At 43.8% G+C, this 21,928-nt stretch overlaps 1 protein-coding gene across 3 annotated transcripts in view; it reads left to right on the top strand.

Annotated features, from left to right (window-relative positions):
- The window catches only part of STXBP4 (syntaxin binding protein 4), a 184,025-nt gene that overhangs the window by 125,442 nt on the left and 36,655 nt on the right, over nucleotides 1–21,928 (top strand). For all 3 annotated transcript variants that reach the window (XM_077458947.1, XM_077458949.1, XM_077458948.1), the window contains exon 16: nucleotides 19,981–20,038. In XM_077458947.1, the coding sequence (XP_077315073.1) occupies nucleotides 19,981–20,038 (58 nt within the window). The remainder of the gene's footprint in view (nucleotides 1–19,980; nucleotides 20,039–21,928) is intronic.

The following is a 21,928-nucleotide window of genomic DNA, read 5'->3' as shown; positions in this document are numbered from 1 at the left end:
GTTTCACGGTGGGGATGGTGTGTTCAGGGTGATGTGCAGTGTTAGTTGTCCATCACATAGCATTTTGCTTTTAAGCCAAAAAGTTCAATTTTGGTCTCATCTGACCAGAGCACCTTCTTCCACATGTTTGTTGTGTCCCCCACATGGCTTCTCACAAACTGCAAACGGGACTTCTTATGGATCTCTTTCAACAATATCTTTCTTCTTGCCACTCTTCCATAAAGGTCAGATTTGTGGAGAGCACGACTAATAGTTGTCCTGTGGACAGATTCTCCCACCTGAGCTGCGGATCTCTGCAGCTCCTCCAGAGTTACCATGGACCTCTAGGCTGCTTCTCTGATTAAAACTCCTTGCCCAGCCTGTCAGTTTGGGTGGATGGCTATTTGTTGGTAGGTTTGCAGTTGTGCCATACTCTTTCTATTTTCAGATGATGGATTGAACAGAGCTCCGTAAGATGTTCAAATCTTAGGATATTTTTTTATAACCTAACGCATCTTTAAACTTCTCCACAACTTTATCCCTGACCTGTCTGGTGTGTTCCTTGGTCTTCGTGATGCTGTTTGTTCACTAAGGTCCTCTAATAAACCTCTGAGGGCTTCACAGAACCGCTGTGTTTATACTGAGATTAAATTACACACAGGCGGACTCTTATTTACTAGTTAGGTAACTTCTGAAGGCATTTGGTTCCACTAGATTTTAATTAGGGGTATCAGAGTAAAGGGAGCTGAATACAAATGCACGCCATACTTTTCACATATTTATTTGTAAAAAAATTTGAAAACCATTTATCATTTTCCTTCCACTTCAGAATTATGTGCCACTTTGTGTTGGTCTATCCCGTAAAATCCCAATAAAATACATTTTAAGTTTTTGGTTGTAACATGACAAAATGTGGAAAATGTCAAGGGGTATGAATACTTTTCAAGGCACTGTATACCTACAAAAGGGGCCAGCCTAAAGGACTTAATTTTCAGTCTAAAGTTACACTTTAAGCCCTTGTACACACTGTTGGTGATTCCGACGGGATGCATCCTATCGGACCGTTTTGTCTAATATTCCGACTGTGTGGTCTGCATCGGACTGTTTCCGTCGGAATATCCGACGGACCAAGTTTTCCAACTTGCCGGTAAAATTTTCCAACAAAATGCTCCTATCGGACATACTCCGATCATGTGTAGCCTACTCCGACGGACAAAGTGCCACGCATGCTCAGATCAAATTCCTAGACCAAAGCTATTGGCTACTAGCCTGAACGTAGTCCCGTCGTAACGAAATAACGTCATCACGTTACGTACAATCGGATTTTCCGACAATTTAGTCCGACCGTGTGTATGCAACATCACTTCCGGACCTCTTCCGGAATTGGTTGTCAGAATCTCCGACCGTGTGTACAAGGGCTAAGGCTATTTTATGCAGATTATTCTGATGCAAAATATGCTCAGCAGAGTTCAATTAATTGACCTCTAATTGGGTAGAATAATGTGGAGGCCCTAATATGCCTATTAGGGTTCATGTATTGAGTCCACAAACTCCCTGATGAACAGCAATGATCATTCAGGATCACAACAACAGTTGTTGCAGGCAGTCTTCCAGCAATTAACCGGGTTGCTGTGGAAATCCATTTTAATCAGGTATTTCATATTCCCTCTTTCTGTACATTCTGTTCTGCGATTGAGCAGGTTCTCATTACACTTCATACTGATGTAAGCGGTAAATGACCTCTTTCCTTGTTGAGTCGTCCCCAGCGCCTATTCCACCTGTAAACCGACACGGTACGTCCAAGCTCCACCTCGACTTTTCAACACCATGGAAAGAGGGAAAAAAAAAAAAAAACCACAAAACTTTGATAAATGAAATATCTTTTCGGAGCAGTGGTTGTACAGAGCGAGAACTAGGTCACCGATGGATGCAGGTTCAGAAACTCAGAAACACTCCCCCGGGATATCTCATCGCATTATCTGTTGAATTACTGCACACAGTGTTGCTGGCTTGGCTGATTACAGTTCACAGATTGCAGACATGAACTGAAAATCCTCTACTGCAGCAGTTTTCTCTTCTCCGGAAGAAACAACTTAATTCAAATGGGTTGGTGACTTAATTAGTTGGGAACATCTCGGAGAAGAACTTATTGCTGTTTTAAATATTTTTTTTTCTTCTTCCTTTTATGAATGTAAATTATTTCATCTTCCCCATCTCACTGCATCAGCAAAAAGGACGAACTTGTCCACAGCAGTATGTTAGAAATAAGCCAAATATTTAAACAAAATATATAAAGGAAAATGATGTTTTTTGATCAATTTAATTATATAGTGTATACAAAACCAAAGCTTTAGTAGTTAGGGTTATCACTCCTGTCAGATTTTTATTGATGGATGTGTCTCCTTTAGCCTAAAGCGTATAAAGCTCAAACTTTCAAAAAGTTGACTTAAAGCAGAGCTTCACCCAAAAGGGGAAGCATCACTTCTGAACTTCTGAATTCTCTCTCCCTCCGGAGTCACAATTGGTACCTGGTTTTGACAGGTACCCGCTCCCACTTCAGCGTGATCTCGCTCTTTCCTCCCCCCCCCCGCCACTGGGCTATTCACAAGGCGCAGCGCGCTTCATGCATGCGCAGTAGGGAACCAGCTGTGAAGCTGCAAGGCTTCACTGCTGGTTTCCCTTACAGGCAATGGCTGGCGGCAGCACCCGAGAGCAAATGGAAACATCAGCTGGGGTTCCAACACCGGAACTGGATTCCAGTACAAGTAAGAGTCCTAATATTAAAAATCAGCAGCCACAGTATTTGTAGCTGCTGACTTTTAAGTGTTTTTGTGGGGAAGCTGGACCTCTTCTTTAAGGTGGGTACATACTATAAGAAAAACAGGCAAATGGCGGCATGGTCTGGACATGCCTGAGTGAGGAACTGTGTCTGTGGAGCTCCTGGCCCTTCTCAGCCTAAACTAGCTTAAAATCCAGCCTATATTCTTCAGAATTCCCCAGCATGTACTCTGCCGGAAAGAGGAAAGGAAAAAGTAAAAAGAAGACATCTCCCAAACCGCAGGCGAGTGGCGAAATCAAACGTTACTTTACGAACACACAGGGTCCTCCCCGGTTACCAAGATGGTGGATCCCAAGCTGCTCACCAACCACGAGGGTCGACTGTCTCAGGACCCCTCTACCTCCCCATTGGCCTTGATTGCCTCAGAGATGGGCTTTGACCCCCTGGCAGCATTCCAATCGGAGCCCCAGGGCTCAAAACATATGCCGCTCACCCTGAGAGCCAATGCCAAACTGAGGGCGCTGCTGCAGGCCTTGCCTGCGAGGTCAAACATCGGGCCCTGGTTAGCAGGCTTGAGACATTGCATCGAAAAGACATACCATCGGATCTGAAAAGAGGTGAAACTACTCTCAGATCGGATGGGGTTGGGTGAGTCCTTGGTGGCAGTGCTGGAAAGACGGATTCTAGCGGTGGAGAATCATCAGACATCCCAGACGGCTACGATACTCACCGTGCAACTCCAGCTTGAGGAAATCGAGGACTGTAACAGGAGAAACAATCTGAGGCTGAGAGGCCTACCGGAAGCCATGGAGACTGAAAACCTAGCAGCATCAACCCTGGCTATCTTTTGGGACATAGCAGGGGAGGCTTTCCCTATCAACCTGACCTTTGATTGGATCCACAGGGCCCTGGGTTCCCCGGTCCTTGGACCCGGATAGGCAGCGAGATATAATCTGCCCTGTGCATCATTATCCCCACAAAGAACTTATCTTGTGGAAGGCCTAGTAGAAGGGGGACATAGACTTTGATGGCACTACCCTATGGATCCTACCCAATTTGTCCAGGGCAACCTTACAGCGGCGAGCAGTGCTGGAGATGGCCTGACAATCGGGAAATTACCTACAGGTGGGGTTTCCCCATCACTGTTACCTTCAAGAAAGCCCAGCAGTTCTTCACTTTTCGTACCATGTAGGAGCTCCCCGCCTTGTTTGCCTTCATGGAGGTTGACCCCATTGAGATACCCAACTGGCTCCAGATGTCCCAGCACTTAGCGGGATCAAGGAGAGCCCGTTCGCCCAGACCGCAGAGGAGCCGACACAGATCCCGCATCGCCTCACCTGAAGAGGCACGGGAGTTCTAACAGCTGCTACAGTAAGCTGCCATTTATCCATTTTATTATGTTGCCCCGGATCAGCCCATCTCCTGTCTTCAGCCTCCATGTTGAATCTTTCTCTCTGTGTCGAATAACCTTGGACTAATAGTTAGGTTAGGCACATTTGACCTTTTTTTGCTATTGTCTCTATAATGTTGAATCTTTTCTCTCTATGTCGAATCTTTTCTTTCTTTGTAGAATAATCTTGGACTGATAGAGTTAAGGTTGGGCACATTCGACCACAGGTTCGATGGACACAGATCGCTATTGTCAGCGTCATGTTGAATCTCCTATTTATATCGAACTGTTGTCGCAACGAAAACGAAAATAAAGCATTTGTTTGTCGGATCTTTCGGTTTTCTGATTCTGCGCGTTCGTTATCGTTTGTTAAAACTATAACGAAAATACCCCGAAATTCGGACGGTAAATGCATTTTTAAACCTAGACATTTTTATACTTTGGTGACCATTATGGTAGTTCTAGTGGAGCTAAACTCTAGAGCACAAATACAATGTCCGGTAACATTTCCTATGTTTGCCAAATTTTTGATAAAGTGAAGCCCCACCTCTTTCTGTTAAAGCCCCACCCCCTTCATTCGGCTCTATTAATTGTCCCACTGTTGATTCTATATATTTATAGCTGCAAGGCCAATCTGTTCATTTCAAATTAACTGCCCCCAGTTGTTTAATTCCTTATAAGTTTTAATAATTTCTTTAAAAGCCATTGGTAGTAATGAGTCATTTTGTTCTATAAATGCATGAAGGTTGATTGCGAAGCATGGAAGCCGGATGACGCGAAGAGACACTCTGCCGCTCACCTTCTCTCAATGTCAGGCCTCAGCTGTTACCATGGAGCTCCATATCAACGTTGGTAGCGGCACAATGCCTGTGATAAGTTCTAATGTTTATGTCTCTGAGAAATTAAAGGCATTTTTTTTATAGAGGAGGTCAGTCAAATATTTAACAATAATAATTTAACTGTAAATGTTCTTGTGTTGCTGGATGCATATCTCAAGCCATTCCAGGCTAACAAGTAAATTTATAGAAGTCAATAGGTGCAATGATTGGCTATTTGAATGCAAAAGTTTAAAAGATTTTAGCCTGTAACAGGGGGAGAAAAAAACAGTCCTCTCTTCTAGTGCCTTTGAAGGGAATGTATAGTAGTTTTGTATACACTATATTACCAAAAGTATTGGGTCGCCTGCCTTTAAACGCACATGAACTTTAATGGCATCCCAGTCTTAGTCCATAGGGTTTAATATTGAGTTGGCCCACCCTTTGCAGCTATAACAGCTTCAACTCTTCTGGGAAGGCTGTCCACAAGGTTTAGGAGTGTGTCTATGGGAATGTTTGACCATTCTTCCAGAAGCGCATTTGTGAGGTCAGGCACTAATGTTGGAGAGAAGACCTGGCTCGCAGTCTTCGCTCCAATTAATCCCAAAAGTGTTCTGTCGGTTTGAGGTATGGACTCTGTGCAGGCCAGTCAAGTTCCTCTACCCCAAACTCACTCATCCATGTCTTTTATAGACCATGCTTTGTGGACTAAATCATTTGGTGGAGGGGGGATTATAGTGTGGGGCTTTTTTTTAGGGGTTGGGCTTGGCCCCTTGGTTCCAGTGAAGGGAACTCTTAAAGCATCAGCATACCAAGAGAATTTGGACAATTTCATGCTCCCAACTTTGTGGGAACAGTTTGGGGACGGCTCCTTCCTGTTCTAACATGACTGCGCACCAGTGCACAATGCAAGGTCCATAAAAACATGGATGAGCGAGTTTGGGGTGGAAGAACTTGACTGGTCTGAACAGAGTCCTGACCTCAACTCGGTAGAACACCTTTGGGATGAATTTGTGTGGAGACTGTGAGCCAGGCCTGCTCTTCAACATCAGTGCCTGACCTCACAAATGCGCTTCTGGAAGAATGCTCAAACATTTCCATAGACATACTCCTAAACCTTGTGGGCAGCCTTCCCAGAAGAGTTAGCCCACGTACACACGGTCTGAGATTTTGCCAACCAAATCCGTCGGATTTTGCCCGTCGGATTTAGTCCGACGGATTGTGTCTGCATACACACAGTCGGGCCAAGTTGGCGAAAAATCCGATCTTTCAGAACGTGATGACGTAATTTCGTTACGATGGGACTACATTCAGGCTAGTAGCCAATAGCTTTGATGTAGGAATTTGATCTGAGCATGCGCGGCACTTGGTCCGATGAAAATGCTCTACACATGATCGGATTAGGTCCGCCCGGCCCAGTTGGTTGGGAAATATTTCCAACATGTTGGAAAATTGGGTCGGACGGAGATTCGGACAGAATCAGTCCGATGCATACCACACACAGTCAGATTATCTGACGACACGGTCCGATAAGACTCATTCCGACAGATTTTCCGACCGTGTGTACAAGGGCTAAAAGCTGTTATTGCTGCAAATTGTGTGCCAACTCAATATTGAACCCTACGGACCGAAACTGGGATGCCATTACAGTTCATGTGTGTTTAAATGTACCCACCCCAATACTTTTGGTAATATAGTGTATGTTGTTCAGAGTCAAAATATACAACCTTAAGCCTTGTACACATGGGCCGAATATTAGGCGGCATCGGCTGGTTCAATTAAAAAAACGGCCAACATTCGGTCTGTGTGTACAGCAGCTGGTCCGACAGAAACCAGCCAATCATCAATTTTTTTTTGCTTTTTTTGGGAGCGATTTGCCAGCAGAAAAAGAATCTGAAAGCTCCTAACTGCTGCTAACGCGTTGTTATCAGCATTTTTTTCAGCCAGCGTCTTTTTGGCATTTTTTTTTTTTAGCTTATAGTGTGCATGGAGCTATTGCAGTCAAATTTGAGAAAATCCCACTTGATTTTTGTTATGTGTTCTCATTCATGTAGCATGCTCAAAAAAGTTTTAAAAATAAATGTCTTACATTTTAGATGTTTCCAATAAGAAGGTGTCGTGGTCAACTGTAATGCCGCGTACACACAAGTGGAATTTCCGACAGAAAGTCAGACGAGAGCTTTTCATCGTATATTCCAATCGTATGTATGCGCCATCTGACTTTTTACGTCAAAAATTCTGACGGACCTAGAAAGAGAACATGTTCTAAATGTTTGCAACAGAACCAATTCCTATCGGGAAAACCGCTCGTCTGTATGCTGTTCCGATGTACCAAAAACGTTGCATGCTCTGAAGCAAGTACGAGACGGAAGCTATTGGCTACTGGCTATTGAACTTCCTTTTTCCAGTCCCGTCGTACGTGTTGTACATCACCGCGTTCTTGGCGGTCGGACTTTGGTGTGATCGTGTGTACGCAAAACAGCTTGAGTGGAATTCCATCGGAGAAACCTTCAGAGTTTATTCCGACGGAAAAAACGCTCGTGTGTACACGGCATTAGAATTTCTGGACATTCTTAAGATGCCTTAGGTGGGCATGGCCGAATTTTGTGTACCGTGTGGGGCTTTTCCCATTTGACAGAAGTTAAATGAACAAGCTGGAAAACTGTTGTTGCAGAGCTGCTGATCAGTGTATTCTAACAGCAAAGAGTTACTCTGTCAGAATACAGTGTCCTGGTGGCGGGATTCCTCTATCGACCTTGATTGTGGGGATAGAGGAATCTGTTAAGCTGACCATACATGAATCAAAATTTGGCTGATTCACCAGACGACAGCGAAGATTCCATCCATTTATTGATGTGGCCTTCAAAGCTTTGTGCTGATATTGACCACCAGGAGCAGCTTGCACATGCCCGATGAAGGGGCCCTGCGCGGCTCAGAAACAATGCACTTATCTCTGTGATGTGACCACTTTACAATAAAGAAACCTTTGGCTGGTAATTGTTGATCCATGGTGTGCTGGTGAATATGTACACTTGCTTGATGATTCCAGGACGCAACTGGTATTCGCTGCAGCACCTACCATTTTATGAGCCTTATTTGCCAGGAACACGTGCGATAGGATTATTGAAGAAGGAGCGGCTTGCAGACAGCTGTGATGAAAGTGCTTTCATCATGCAGCTCTTACCATTCTAGAGAGAGGCCCTCTGGAGTATCCCAGACTACAAGCTCAAAATATGTAAGCTGCCGCAAGAGGCTATGCAGAGAACCATGACTTATCAATACAAGTGGGGCCGGTAGTTAGTAGGATCTGATACTCTAAGCCCTTGTACACACGGTCGGACATTCCGACAACAAAATCCGTCGGATTTTTTCCGACAGATTTTGTCCGAAACTGGTGTTGCATACACACAGTCGGGCAAACTTGTCGGAAAATCCAATCGTTCAGAACGTGATGACGTTCATTCATTATGATGGGACTACGTTCAGGCTAGTAGTCAATAGCTTTGGTCTCGTAATTTGATCTGAGCATGCGTGGCACTTTTGCCGATTGAAATTCTCTACAAACGATCGGACAAAGTTCGATCGGATCATGTTGTCGACAAAAGTGGACATAATTGTGAAATGAAAGGAAAATGATAAATGGTTTTAATTTTATTTTATTTTTTTACAAATATGTGAAAAATGTGGCATGCATTTGTATTCAGTCCCCTCTGAGTCAATATGAACCACATTTCTCTGCAAGTACTAATTAGGTGACTTCTGAAGGCAATCATTTGCACTAAATTCTAGTTAGTGGTATCAGAATGAAGGGGGCTGCATACAAATGCACACCACACTTTTCAGATACTTTGAAAACGATTTATCATTTTTCTTCCACTTCACAATTATGTGTCAATTTGTATTCGTCTATCACATAAAATCCCAATAAAATCCATTTACATTTTTGGTTGTAACATGACAACATGTGGAAAATGCACAAGGATTTAGATACATAAAAAAAAAATGAATTTAAATTACCAATCTTAATTAAGAACAGGGTAGTCTCTCTCTTTTTTTTTTTTTTTAAATGAAGAAATAATGTAACAGACAGACATGATAGCATACAGTGAACGTATACCTGAAAGAACAGTAAAAAACTGAGAGACATACAGTATCGAACAAAAGTGAGTACACCCCTAAGTGAAAATGTTGAAATTGGGCCCAGTTAGCCATTTTCCCTCCCCAGTGTCATGTGACTCATTATTGTTACAAGTCTCAGGTGTAAATGGGGAGCAAGTGTGTTAAATTTGGTGTTATGGCTCTCATACTAGTCACTGGAAGTTCAACATGGCACCTCATGGCAAAGAACTCTCTGAGGATCTGAAAAAAAGAAATGCTGCTCTACATAAAGATAGCCTAGGCTATAAGAAGATTGCCAAGACCCTGAAACTGACCTGCAGCACGATGACCAAGACCATACAGCGGTTTAACAGGACAAGTTTCACTCAGAACAGGCCTCACCATGGTCGACCAAAGAAGTTGAGTGCACGTGCTCAGCATCATATCCAGAGGTTGTCTTTGGGAAATAAACCTATGAGTGCTGCCAGCATTGCTGCAGAGATTGAAGGGGTGGGGGGTCAGCCTGTCAGTGCTCAGCCCATACGCCGCACACTGCATCAGATTGGTCTGCATGGCTGTCATGCCAGAAGGAAGCCTCTTCTAAAGATGATGCACAAGAAAGCCCGCAAGCGGTTTGCTGATGACAAGCAGACTAAGGACATTGTTTACTGGAACCAAGTCCTGTGGTCTGATGAGACCAAGATAGACTTATTTGGTTCACATGGTAGTCAAGCGTGTGTCACAGCAACCAGATGAGGAGTACAAAGACAAGTCTTGCCTACAGTCAAGCATGGTGGTGAGAGTGTCATGGTCTGTGGCTGCATGAATGCTGCTGGCACTTGGGAGCTACAGTTCATTGAGGGAACCATGAATGCCAACATGTAATGTGACATACTGAAGCAGAGCATGATCCCCCTCCCTCTCTTCGGAGACTGGGCCGCAGGGCAGTATTCTAACATAATGACCCCAAATGCTCCTCTGAAACTACTACTGCCTTGCTAAAGAAGTTGAGGGTAAAGGTGATGGACTGGTCAAGCATGTCTCCAGACCTAAACCCTATTGAGCATCTGTGGGGTAACCTCAAACGAAAGGTGGGGGAGTGTAAGCTCTCTAACATCCACCAGCTCTGTGATGTAGTCTTGGAGGAGGGGAAGAGGACTTCAGTGGCAACCTGTGAAGCTCTGGTGAACTCCATGCCTAAGAGGGTTAAGGCAGTGCTGGAAAATAATGGCGGCCACACAAAATATTGACACTTTGGGCCCAATTTGAACATTTTCACTTTGGGGTGTACTCACTTTTGTTGCCAGCAGTTTAGACATTAATGTCTGTGTGTTGAGTTATTTTGAGGGGACAGCAAATTTACACTGTTATACAAGCTGTACACTCACTACTTTACATTGTAGCAAAGTGTCATTTCTTCAGTGTTGTCACATGAAAATGTAGAATAAAATATTTACAAAAATGTGAGGGGTGTACTCACTTTTGTGAGATACTGTATAGATGTCAGCAGTATTAAAAACAGAAAGTGTACAGAATCTAAATAAAAGAACAATCAAGTGGCCCAATTTTAATAAAAACTAAAGAAAAGTAGATATTAAATGGGTGTATTTTAAGGTATAAACAAAAAGACATTGTAAAAGAGGGTGGAACAATCATAATATGTATGAATTACAGCACAAACAGTAATCAGTCTACCACAAAAGACGATACAAAAATACTTCAGTATACCATAGTAAAATCTGAACCCTTGTACACACGGTCGGAGATTCTGACGGAATGTGTCCGATCGGACCGTTTTGTCGGATATTCCGACTGTGTGTGGTCTACATCGGACTGTTTCCGACGGAGTATCCAACAGACCAAGTTTTCCATCTTGTTGGTAAAATTTTCCGCCAAAATGCTCCGATCGGACATACTCCGATCATGTGTAGAGAATTCCGATCGGACAAAGTGCCACGCATGCTCAGATCAAATTCCTACACCAAAGCTATTGGCTACTAGCGTGAACGTAGTCCCGTCATAACGAAATAACGTCATTGCGTTGGATTTTCCGACAACTTTGTCCGACCGTGTGTATGCAACAGTTTCGGACAAAATCCGACGGATTTGGTTGTCGGAATCTCCGACCGTGTGTACAAGGGCTGACAAAAAGATCAAAAAAAAAAATGAAGAAGCGGGGACTGTGAAAATTAATATTTGTGTAATTCTCAAAACATTTGGCCACGGCTGTATTACTAAGCATATAAAATAAATAAAATGTAAAGAAAGTGTATACAGAACCACGGCACGTTCTTTTTAGTAGCCTTTCAAGGTTAAAACTTCCTAATCCTCCACATTGCATCTGTTTATTTACTAAATAGATCACACTAAAGGTAGACAAGCCTCATCAATGTGCACAGTCACAAATGGTTCTTTCCCTATTCTTTACCACTCGTAGGCCTATGAATAGTGGAGAAATAAAGGCCAAACCCCAATTGCTGCCATTTTTCTTAAAGAATGGGAGTTCATCTCTCCATTGTCATTGAAGAATTGTATTACCAGGAACCTTCTGTCACCTAACCTATATATTTCTCCCGGTAGCTGTTGCTCTTCAAACAAACGCTAGAATGCTACTAATAATGCTTTGATTGAAAAATAGAACATCCTGTCATTATGTCATACATAAAAAAATTACACAGAACCTTTTTATACAGTGTGGAGTATTATCGACTAGTCAGTAGGCGTCTTCTAGGCAAGTTCTTGTGAATGAACAGAACATACGGACCGCACACTGTGCTAAACTCTTATTTAGAAAAGATGTTCTCTCGAAATCCAACCATTAAACCTCATCAAGGAGTCAAACATTTTTCAAAATTGCTATGAGCAATTGTGTGTTTTTAGAAATATTTCAATATAAATGCAAATATGGAAAATAAGGCTGCACAAAGGTCCCCAGTAACTGGAACGTTCTGCCCATAAGCTCCCCCACTCAAAACTACTGGTGATCAGACCAGAAACCAGACATACTATGTACCCTTATTTAGAGCATAGATGAAGTCAGTAACCACATCCTAGAAGTAGCACATCTGTTCCCAAGTAGGGTTGACCGCGGGTGCTTTTAATGATTGCCAGCATTGGGGCCAATGTAAGGCATTACTGTATAAAAAATTTTTTGGGCACAAATGTTTGAAGCCTTACACTTTTTGTTGCGATGGCTTGCTGGAAGCAACGCTGCTTGTCTCCCATATGGACCTTTTTTCAATAGAAGTGTGCAAAGTGCTCTGGTTAAAGTGCTATGGATGTGGACAGGAATGCCTGCCCCCCTTGTCTTTGAGGGATAACGTATGCCGTTATCATCAAAGATATCACTGGAGGCCAGAGCACCCCCATGCCTCAGCCTAAAGCCCCATACACACTATCAGATTATCTGCTGAGTTTTTCCTTCAGATTTACCAAAACCATATAATATGAGGACAAACCTTAGGAGTTTCAATGTGTATGTAATCAGGCAGGCCTTTCTACAACATGGTTTTGGTAAATCTGAAGGAAAAACTCAGCAGATAATCTGATAGTGTGTATGGGGCTTAAGAAGTCTGGGGAAAGGTTGGCTAAGTCTCTTCCCTCTCCTTCCCCCTACTTCTGGAGTAAGTACACCTAGGCCTTCTAAGTCTGGTTCCCCAGCTACCCACAAGGTATGGGGTAAAAAGCCTACCAGAACCTCAGAGAAGCCTTCATTGACATAAAGGTGCTTGGCTACTATTTTACATGTGGGGAGGTTTTTACATTCTTTCAGGCTCTTGAATTGTTTTCCCTTCAAGCTTTTAGGTGCAGAGAATGTCCCTTCAGGATTACATGAAATTTGGCTGGATGTTTATCACTGGTAGGAAGTTTGAACCAGCAAATTCGCTATCTTGTCCTTTGCTCTCATTTTGGAAATTACCCATCTCTCAACAGAAGTTTGTTGAGTGGTCACCATCTTCAAGGCACCCCCTTTGTTCCAGTGTCTTCTCAGACTAACATGGTGTTTTTCTATGCTTTTTGTGGATCAAGTTTGAGATGTCTGAATTGTCTGCTCCTGAGGATTAAATTGTTCCTGACAATGCGGTTAGTCTTCAAGATCTGGGGTTGAAGACAACTCCTCTTCCCACCTTCTGGAAGGTCTTGACATTGAAGAACTCTTGTCTCCTGGTCTACTTTCTGGAGTTCCAGAATAAGTGGTTCATTCTACATGGCAGGATCATTCTGTGGTCAGGTCTCATGATATGGATACCATAGAACAGAGAGTAACAAATGCTGTTGTGTCCCTACCATCCAGGAGGAACGTGGGATTTTTCTGTGAAGAGAGGTAGTTTGGAGCCTGACTTGCACAACAATTTGTGTACTAGCCTTGTTTACTCTAGTCATGGGGGACCAGCTTTTGCCAACTGGTAGCTTCTGGGCAAAGGGGAGCGGTACATGCACCAAGATGCATTGCAGATCCTGCATTGCAGGTTGCTGTGATGCATTGTTGGATCTGAGAAGCTGAGAGCTGCTCTAGTTCTGTGAGTCTTTTTGCGGCTTCAGAATAGGCAGGGTATTTCAGCAGTTGTCCCTTAGTGCTACCCCTCAGGGGTACCTTTGTCCTTACAGATGGATGGGAGTTGAGCTTAGTCCCCCCCTATCAGGTCTCCATTCCACCTTGCTAAATTTTGGGCTTTCTATCCCCTAATTCTTGTTTGGAAACTCCCTGTGTACCTTAACCTGTTTGGTCTTGCCGACTCCCTGGGAGCGAACTTCGGTTCTCTAGGTGGGTTCAGGACCCACAGCTCCTTTCCTTGGAGGTACTTCAGAACTACAGTACTTTGCAAAAGTTTTATGCAGGTGTGAAAAATGCTGTAACCCTAGGTTCACACCTACACCTATGTGTTTTTTTTAGTGCGTTTTGCAGTTTGCAGAAATGCATTACAGTCCATTTAACACGGTTTCCTATGGTAAGTGTTCACATCTATGCGTTTTGTGGCTGGTGCATTTTTGGAAAAGGACGGGGACTTTTTTCCTTGTTTTGCAAGTAAGACTTCAATGGAATCACACCAGAAATGCAAGTGTGTGTTTTGCAGTTTTAAGTTTTTTGCTTAAAAAATACTGTATATAGCTGGTTGCTAAGGAGGGGGCCTGGGAAGCTGGCAAAAAAATTGCAGAAAAAAAACGGCGTGTGGTCCCCCCTAGGTCAGTACCAGGACCTTCAGGTCTAATATGGATTCGGAGGGGATCCCCCACACCAACATTTTTTTTAAATGGTGTGGGGCCCCCCAAAATCCATACCAGCCGGGATCTGGTTAAAGAGGCTTCCAGATTCCGATAACCTACCGCCCGCAGACTCTTATAACCACAGGGTTGTTGGGAAGAGGCCCTTGTCTCCATAAACATGGGGGCAAGGTGCTTTGGGGTGGGAGGTGTAGAGCCCCCCATCCCAAAGCACCCCCCCATCTCATATTGAGGGCATGCGGCCTGGTATGGTCCAGGAGGGGGGGCTCGCTCATCCCCTCCTTTTCCTGACCTGCCGGGCTGCATGCTTGGATAAGGGTCTGGTTTGGATTTTGGGGGGCCCCACACCATTTAGAAAAAATGGACGTGGGGCGTCCCCTCTGACTATACTATACCCGAAGGGCCTGGTATGGACGTGGGGGGGGGGAACCCCCAAGCAGTGCATATTGAAGGAGATTGTAAAGAGGCACTCCTCCAAAAATAGCTTCAGTTCACACCGCACATGTGAACCCAGCCTAATCCTTTCTTGACCAGAGGCAGTAACAAATGTAAGACCTAAGATATCTGAAGAGACTATTGGTAATTATCCTTGTTTCTGATTTTTCTTCTTTTTTTTTTTTTCGTATCCATATTTAATTCTTTTGCTCTAATTCAGCCCTGAGGAAGGGAGACTTTTTCAACCCCCAAAATGCACCTCCTGTGTTCCTTGGTGATAAACATTTATACATAGAGTGATGCTTTTCTGTCCTTTTTTCCTTTACCCATTAACCACTTGCAGACCGGACCATTTTGCTGGTCAAAGACTAGACCACTTTTTGCGATTCGGCACTGCGTCGCTTTAACTGACAATTGCGCGGTCGTGCGACGTGGCTCCCAAACAAAATTGACGTCCTTTTTTTCCCACAAATAGAGCTTTCTTTTGGTGGTATTTGATCACCCCTGCAGTTTTTATTTTTTGTACTATAAACAAAAATAGAGCGACAATTTTGAAAAAAACGCATTATTTTTTACTTTTTGTTATAATAAATATCTCCCAAAAATATATAAAAAAACATTTTTTTCCCTCAGTTTAGGCCGATACGTATTCTTCTACATATTTTTGGTAAAAAAAATCGCAATAAGCGATTATTGATTGGTTTGCGCAAAAGTTATAGCGTTTACAAAATAGGGATAGTTTTATAGCATTTTTTATTAATAATTTTTTATTATTTTTTTTTTACTAGTAATGGCGGCGATCAGCGATTTTTATTGTGACTGCGACATTGTGGGGGACCCATCGGACATTTTTGACACATTTTTGGGACCGTTGTCATTTATACAGTAATCACTGCTATATAAATGCAGTGATTCCTGTGTAAATGACACTGGCAGTGAAAGGGTTAACCAGTGGGTGGCAGTGTAGGGGTTAAGTGTTCCTAGGGGTGTGTTACTAACTGTGGGGGGGTTGGGCTTTCATTTAGTGAACACTGATCTCTGCTCCAATCACATGGAGCAGAGATCAGCGTCACTAGTTGCTAGGCAGAATGGAGAAATGTTGTTTACACAGCATTTCCTCCATTCGGCCGCTCCGTGAGACGATCGCGGGGATGCCCGCGGCGATCGAGTCCGCGGGTCCCGCGACCGGACTCACGGGGGTCCCGACCAGCCGGCGCGCTCCCGATGGCAAGGCGGCATTGAATATTGGACGTACCTGTACGCCAATATGCCTGCCCGTGCCATTCTGTCGACGTACATCGTCGTGCGCTGGTCGGGAAGTGGTTAAATAGATGTCACCACAGATGTACGCAGGTTGAAGATGGCCTACAGTCTTTATGTGATCATGATGTCAGATCAGACATAGCAATCATTTGATCGGAAAACCCTCTAATTGGTTCTAATTTGTCAGTGGGGGTGTTGGCTGGCAGTTTCAGCCAACATTAGGAGCCAACAGTCATGTGAAATGTTGGCTGGCTGGCTCTTATTGGGGAGGGTGCTTAGTGTACAAATGTTGTATACTACTCAAGAAGAAAGAAAAAACTTTTTTTTTTTTACTTACGTTAATGGTAAAAAAAAAATAAAGGGAAATTACGCCGGCCGTCATTAGTTGATCCAGACTGGCGCAGAAATATTTAAAAAAGATAATGGTGCCTACCTAAAGGGTACAGCATTCTATGTTCAGATTGTAGAAATCAACATTCTGTTTGCCCCCTGATGAAGACTGTTTGAAACGAGTCAACACTTCCATGCTTTATATAAAAAAAGCGGTTGTTGATTTTCTTATTGTAACATGACTACAATAATAAGTGGTCTGCTCTTAAAAATATGTAGTTTTGTATGATATGGTCTTGTTTTTTAAATGTGTTTTTTATTTTATTTTTTTATCAATAAAATTAGAATTTTTTTTTTTTTTTTTCATTTTGTCACGATTGGTGCCTAAAAAAATCCCATCCAAAAAAAACAACATTTCTAACATTCTAAGCAGAATCAGCACAAGGCACACATCTTACTTGACTGTAAGTTGTGTTGTGCTAATTTTTGTGTTTTTTTTATTTAGGGCTTTAATGTTTTTCTTTTAAAATAACCTTTCCTTTTCCGCCAGCAGTGCTGTAAATTTCTGTAAAATTCAATGCAATATGGCAGCCTGGAGGGGTTCTGTACACGGTGTATAGAATAAATAAAAAAAATTTGTTTATGTGATTGGATCACTCATTTTTCAAGATATCTGCTCTAAGATACAGGTCAGATTTTAAACACCCCTATAATAAAAAAATGTAAGACTTTGGCAAGGTGCTCTCCATGGGTTAACCACTTCTAAAGGGATGCATACACTGCTGATTAGAACACAGAAAGTGCATCAGCTAAATATAATGAACTCAGTCACTTCCATTCAGAATAACTATGTGTTCAGTTCAGTGAAGCAAAGAGCTATTTCTTCCCAGCAACAAATGGTAGGAATCTGCTACAAAAGTTGCTAAAATCCCCACAATGTACATTAATCACACAGAGGGGATTGCTTTTTTTTTTTTTCTCAACAAAAGCGGGGTTATACTTTAAGTCAAGTTCTCTGCAGTTTGTCTATTTTCTCTTTCACCATACTGTAGGTTGAAGGAACGGACGTTCAAAATAAATAGCTCCACTACATTAAAACGCAAGCGTAGTTCACGAGCGGCAACTGGATACATTTAACACAATTCCAAGGACGCAGCTCTCGTTCTGTTAAAATGGTTTAAATCGGGAGAGGAAAAAAAGTTTTTACTTTTAATCATACCATAAAAATGAAATGTTTGTTCTTAACAAGGTTCGGTATTTCTGTTACTGCTGGAAGAGAAATAACCTCTGGTTTGCCAATTGTGTTTCGTGACCCCCTGAGTTCAGTTCATAAAAAGAAGGCATTTAGAAATCTTTTTTTTTTAATATTGCCTGGCTAATTTTGCAGCATGACGTGTACAAAGAAAGCAACAAAAATGTTTGTGATGCATGAACTAGGCAAATCGGAGATGTACGGTAGTTACATAGAAGGTGAGATTGAAAAAAGACACAAAGTCCATCAAGTCCAACCTAAGTAAATTGAGGCAAAGCACGAAAGTTAGTTATAAACGTGGGGAGCAAATCACAATGAAGTCTAATGTAAGCCAAGGTGCCACATCCCCAATATATAAGATACAATAAAAAATAAACCCCCATGCCAGGGGCAGAGTGCAATTGTTAAAGTGGTTGTAAAGTCAGAAGTCTTTTCATCTTATTGCATTCTATGCATTAGGATAAAACACCCCTCTGTGTGCAGCAGCCCCCCTAATACTTAAAGTGAGGTTCCACCCTAAAGTGGAACCTCCGCTGATCGGAACCCTCCCCCCCTCCGGCGTCACAATTGGCACCTTTCAGGGGGGAGGGGGGTGGAGATACCTGTCAAAGACAGGTATTTACACCCACTTCCGGGCATAGACTCCCGTGGGAGTCTACGCCATTTCCTGTCCTGCCGCGCTGTCTGCTGGGACACACACGGGTCTCAGAGACAGCGCGGAGAATTTCTATTGCGCTGCGCGACTCGCGCATGCGCAGTAGGGAACCAGGAAATGAAGCCGATTCGCTTCACTTCCTGATTCCCACACCTAGAATGGTGACAGCAGCAGCCGAGAGCCGAGCGATCGATCGGCCTCGGCTACCGGCATCGCTGGACCCCGGGACAGGTGAGTGTCCATTTATTAAAAGTCAGCAGCTGCAGTATTTGTAGCTGCTGGCTTTTAATATTCTTTTTTTTTTTTGGTGGAATCCCTCTTTAAAGTGGCATTAATGCCCTGTACACACGGTCGGACATTCCGACAACAAAATCCTTCGGATTTTTTCAGACCGATTTTGGCCCAAACTTGTCTTGCATACACACGGTCGCACAAAGTTGTCGGAAAAATCTGATCGTTCGGACGGCGGTGACGTATAACACGTACGACGAGACTATAAAAAGGCTAGCCAATAGCTTTCGTCTCTTAGTCTATTCTGAGCATGCATGGCACTTTGTCTGTCGGAAATTGTCTACACACGATCGGAATTTAAACGATCGTATTTTGTTGTCAGAAAAAGTCCAATGAAGCCCACACATGGTCGGATTTTCCGACAACATGATCCGGTCGCACATTTTCTGTCTGAAAATCTGATGGTGTGTATGGGGCATTAAGGTTAGTTTTATTTTTTAAATAACAATCACACTTGCCTCCACTGTGCAGCTCATTTTGCACAGAGTGCTTATCTGTACATCCTCTTCTGGGGTCCCTCAGCGGCTCTCGCGGCTCCTCCCCCACATCAGATAACCCCCTAGGAGAAGCGCTTTCCCGAGGGGGTTGCCTTGCGGACTCGCTCCCGAGTCCAGCATTTGGCATACATAGAGGCCGAATGCAGAACATGGCCCTGCGCCCCTGGAGCTTGCGTCATTGGATTTTGTTTGACAGCAGCGGGAGCCAATGGCTGCGCTGCTATCAGTCTAGCCAATCAACAGCTGAGAACCCCGGGCAGAGAGACGGCGCGTCCCCGTGGGTCAAGTTAGAGGGGTCAGGTAAGTAAAACGGGGGGAGGCTGGGGGGCCGGTCACTGGCAGTTGTTTTTTCACCTTAATGCATTCTATAACACAAACCTTTACAACCCCTTTAACTGAGCCCCATTTCGATCCAGTGATGTGCACCAGTGCCTCGGCCGTCCGGGACTCTCCCTCCTGGTTGGCAAAGGCCCAGCAGCGGCGCCATTGGCTCACACTGCTGTCAATCAAAGTCAGTTAGCCAATGAGGAGAGAGAGGGGGTGGGGCCAAGCCGCGGCTCCGTGTCTGAATGGACACAGGGAGCTGTGACTAGGCTCAGGTGGCCCCATAGTAATCTGCTTGCTTGTGAGGACACTTGACAGGAGGGGAGGGACCAGGAACTCCGATGAGGGACCTGAGAAGAGGAGGATCCGGGCTGCTCTGTGCAAAACCAACTGCAACAAAGGAGGTAAGTATAACATGTTTGTTATTTTTGAATAAAAAGAAATGAGACTTTAATATCACTTTAATTCTGAAGCCCATGTACATAGACTCTTATAATAATTTAAGGAGGAACGAGAATAAACGTTTCTCTTTAAGATACATCCTTTAACGGAGACGCTCCTCCGGCGGCGTTAAACAAGATGACCGCATACCTCCATTTTCCTGGGAGCATTCCTGATCAATGTGTCTTTATGTCTGTTCTCTCTACAGGCCTCCCTTATGGATGGGAAGAAGCTTACACAGCAGATGGTATCAAGTACTTTATCAAGTGAGTAGTTGTGTTAAGCAGTGTAAGCAGTTTGACTCACATCTGGTTGGGAATAGCAATAGCTAGAAAATGCAGAGAACACAGTACAAAGTACGAGGAGGAGGAGGAGGAGGAGGACACTTGGAAATCCAAATTCAGAATTGGTATACAGGCAATACTAGCAAACGTGTTCCCGAGTGGTAGAAATAAACACAATATTGTGCTGCTATTTAAACAATGGACAGATACAGTATATGTACATCTATATAGTAGCTATATTTGGAGAGGGGGGAGGGGATATTATAAAATATTTTATTTATATACTGTAGAATATTAACCACTTGAGCTCCGGAAGGGTTTACCCCCTTCATGACCATGTTTTGCTATTTAGCACTGCGTTACTTTAACCACTTAATGACCGCTGCATGCCATTGTACGTCATCACAATGGCATGTACAGGCACAAGCACGTACATGTACGTGCTCGCCTTCCAGCGGGTGGGGGGTCCGATTGGACCCCCTCCCGCTGGATGCGGCGGTCCGTTTCGCTTCAGGAGCGATCCGGGATGAGGGGATGGCCGTTGGTTTCTGGCCATCCCCTCTCGATCGCTCCTGGCGAATGAGAAGCTTCCTCCCACTGTGTATTGTATACACAGGCAGGGAGGAAGTGATGTCATTCTCCTCGGGGCGGTCTTTTTGACCGGACTACGAGGAGACGACTAAAAGTAAGTGCACCAAACACTACACTAACACATAGGTACACAAACGATACCCCGATACCCCCCTCCCCCCCCAGTCACAGTGTCACTGATTGCAGTGATCATTTATTTACTGATCACTGCATTCAGTGTCAGTTGTAAAAGTAAAAACTGTCAGTGTTAGGTCCAGGGTAGCCCCCTACCACCCCCCAATAAAGGTTTAACCCCCTGATTGCCCCTAGAGTTAACCCTTTCACCCCCTTTTGCCAGTGTCACTAAGCGATCATTTTTCTGATCGCTGCATTAGTGTCACTAGGTAGCTAGTTATTTTTATAGGTTCACCGCCAGGTTTTTATAGCGCTAGGTACCCCGATATACTACCCAATAATGGTTTTAACCCCCTGATTGTCCCTAGTTAACCCTTTCACCCCCCTTTTGCCAGTGTCACTAAGCGATCATTTTTCTGATCGCTGCATTAGTGTCACTAGTGTCGCTAGGTAGCTAGTTATTTTTTTAGGTTCACCGCCAGGTTTTTATAGCGCTAGGTACCCCCATATACTACCCAATAATGGTTTTAACCCCCTGATTGCCCCTAGTTAACTCTTTCACCAGCAATCACCGTATAAGTGTCACTGGTGACGCTGGTTATCCAGTTAGTTATTTAGGTTCCCCGTCAGGTTTTTATATAGCGCCAGGGACCCCCATATACTACCTAATAAAAATTTGAACCCCCTGATTGCCCCTAGTTAACCCTTTCACCAGTGATCACCGTATAAGTGTTACGGGTGACTCTGGTTAGTTAGTTTGCTTTTTATAGCATCAGGGCAACCACCATTTATTACCCAATAAAGGTTTAACCCCCTGATTACCCGGCGGGTGATATCAATTAGGTTTTAGGGTCAGGGTCTGCGTCGCCCCAGGCAGCGCTAGGTTAGTGCCAGTACCGCTAACACCCACACGCAAAGCATAAACCTCCCGTAGTGGTATAGAATCTGAACAGATCAATATCTGATCTGATCAGATCTATACTAGCGTCCCCAGCAGTTTAGGGTTCCAAAAAAACTAATTGTTAGCGGGATCAGCCCAGATACCTGCTAGCACCTGCGTTTTGCCCCTTCGCCCAGCCCACCCAAGTGCAGTATCGATCGATTACTGTCACTTACAAAACACTAAACACATAACTGCAGCGATCGCAGAGTCAGGCCTGATCCCTG

Source organism: Lithobates pipiens, unplaced genomic scaffold (assembly GCF_037356315.1).
Source record: "Lithobates pipiens isolate NorthernLeopardFrog02 unplaced genomic scaffold, aLitPip1_a1.2 Scaffold_28, whole genome shotgun sequence".
Lineage (NCBI taxonomy): Eukaryota > Metazoa > Chordata > Amphibia > Anura > Ranidae > Lithobates > Lithobates pipiens.
The sequence above is the reverse complement of the archived record's forward strand: the minus strand, read 5'-3'. Positions and strand labels throughout refer to the sequence as shown.